Here is a 1,822-nt window from a genome sequence, read left to right as displayed (position 1 = left end):
GTGTGATTCTTGGAGTCCGCTTTAAAAACAAAAAGACTACGTAGTGCAGAGAATCTATGTTGAGCCAGAAGTGCAGAGCGCAATTCGAGAAAAGGCAGACCATTTCTTTTTCTACTATTACATGCCAAGCTACCTGCGTCTTAAGAAAATGTAAAAAACATTACCCAAGATTAGATTAGCTTAAATCAGTTAACTCACAAGCAGTCTCATCTCACCTTCACCAGCAGTCTTACCTCACGTTGGCCAGCAACTCACCGTCAACCAAACAACCAGAAGTGCCGTTTCTTCCTGGAAATGTCAATGAGACCATGTAATCACCATAAATATATTTTTTTCTCAGCAATTGCATTATTATTTCTTTTTGTAAAATGGGAAATCAAATGCATATGAAAATCCAAACATTAACTGCACGTAATCCAAGTGTTCTGAACATTTAATTTTAAGTCAATCTTTACTTACTTCCTAGCAGACAGATCTACTGCATTTTCATGAAAGGCAATAATATTGTCTTTATTTAATCACTTAACCCATTTTTTGACGAGTGCCTTGTTTTGGTAATTTGACAGCAGACAGGCAACTGCAAATATTTCATTGATATTGTACGCATGTGACAGGGTGATGGTGCCGTCAAAAAGCCGGTTCTCCTTTATCCTCCGAATGACACGCTCTACGTGCACCCGCAATCTGGCTATGGCCTGTGTCTCCTTCACCTGGCATGCTGGCATCTGTTTGTTTTTTGACAGAAAGGGTGGGCAGTAAACTTTGCTTTTGCAGCAATCACTGATTACGAAGCCTTTATCGACCATAACTGCCATGTTTTCTGTCAGCAACTCAGCGATTCCTGACTGTTTGAACATTTCCTTGTCGCTAACTGAACCACCATACAATCCGGAAATGAATGTCACTGCACCATGTGGGGCTATGCCAACCAAGCCTTTCATGGTGCAGTGGGATTTGTACGTAGAGTACATCTCACTTTGAAGGAGGGGTGAGGATGGGGTTTGGCATCTAAGCTCGGTGCAATCAAGAATTACCTGGGTGTCCGGGTAATCACGGAATTCCTCCGGGAGGTAAGCCTGTACCTCTGCAGGTGTGAGCCAAATACAAATAGACCCTAGTGCTGTGGCCAGAAAACAAGTCCATGTGGCAATGATGCGGCTCACTGTGGACTGGTGAATTCTAAAGCGATTTGCCAGGTCCCTCTCCTTCAATCCAGCCGAAAGATAGTTCAGAAAAAGAAAGAGTTCATCTATGGGCTGGAGCAGCTGTCTCTGAGAGGAAAATAAAAAAAGGATAGCTCAAACAAATACAAATGCAATGAAATCACGTATAATTACATCTGTAACTACTTATAAAGTACCGTTGATGCACGTGCAGGTGCGACCACTTCTTCATTTTTCTGGGCAGCTGATTTGGCTCTGGATACACGGACCATCTTGTAAAGACAAGGCTCGATCAAAGACCAAAATGCCATCAGGTGGTCGTAGCTGGCAAATCTATTCACAAAAGACACCACATAAAAATGTTTAAAATCTTCAAAAGTATACATTGTTACCAAAATAATGTCAACAGTAACTACTAAGATTACGATTTTATCATATATATATATATATATATGTGTGTTTGTGTGGCAGGGTGACCTGTATTTCACCCATATACCTGTTTCAGCCTCAGTCACCTCACTTTAACCTGTATTGTGACTTGGGCCAGTATGCAACGGTTGCTCTACCGGATGGCACCGTAACTAATCCCTGGCACTCGGCTGACAGAAAGGTTTGTTTAGTTTCCTCTTTGGGTGCATTTTAATAACTGCCCCAACTTC

The 1,822-nt window shown here is 41.8% G+C and overlaps 1 protein-coding gene across 1 annotated transcript; it reads right to left on the bottom strand.

Annotated features, from left to right (window-relative positions):
- Nucleotides 1-494: 494 nt before the first annotated feature.
- On the bottom strand, nucleotides 495-1,503 carry LOC129108864 (uncharacterized). Its single transcript, XM_054620787.1, has 2 exons — nucleotides 1,361-1,503; nucleotides 495-1,271 (listed from the first exon to the last, which is right to left on the bottom strand). Exons 1-2 carry the CDS (start codon nucleotides 1,472-1,474, stop codon nucleotides 519-521), a joined length of 867 nt encoding a protein of 288 aa, XP_054476762.1. The 5' UTR covers nucleotides 1,475-1,503; the 3' UTR covers nucleotides 495-518.
- Between the last annotated feature and the right edge of the window lie 319 nt (nucleotides 1,504-1,822).

Source organism: Anoplopoma fimbria, chromosome 19 (assembly GCF_027596085.1).
Source record: "Anoplopoma fimbria isolate UVic2021 breed Golden Eagle Sablefish chromosome 19, Afim_UVic_2022, whole genome shotgun sequence".
Lineage (NCBI taxonomy): Eukaryota > Metazoa > Chordata > Actinopteri > Perciformes > Anoplopomatidae > Anoplopoma > Anoplopoma fimbria.
Note: the sequence above shows the minus strand (reverse complement) of the source record. Positions and strands in the feature narration are given on the sequence as shown.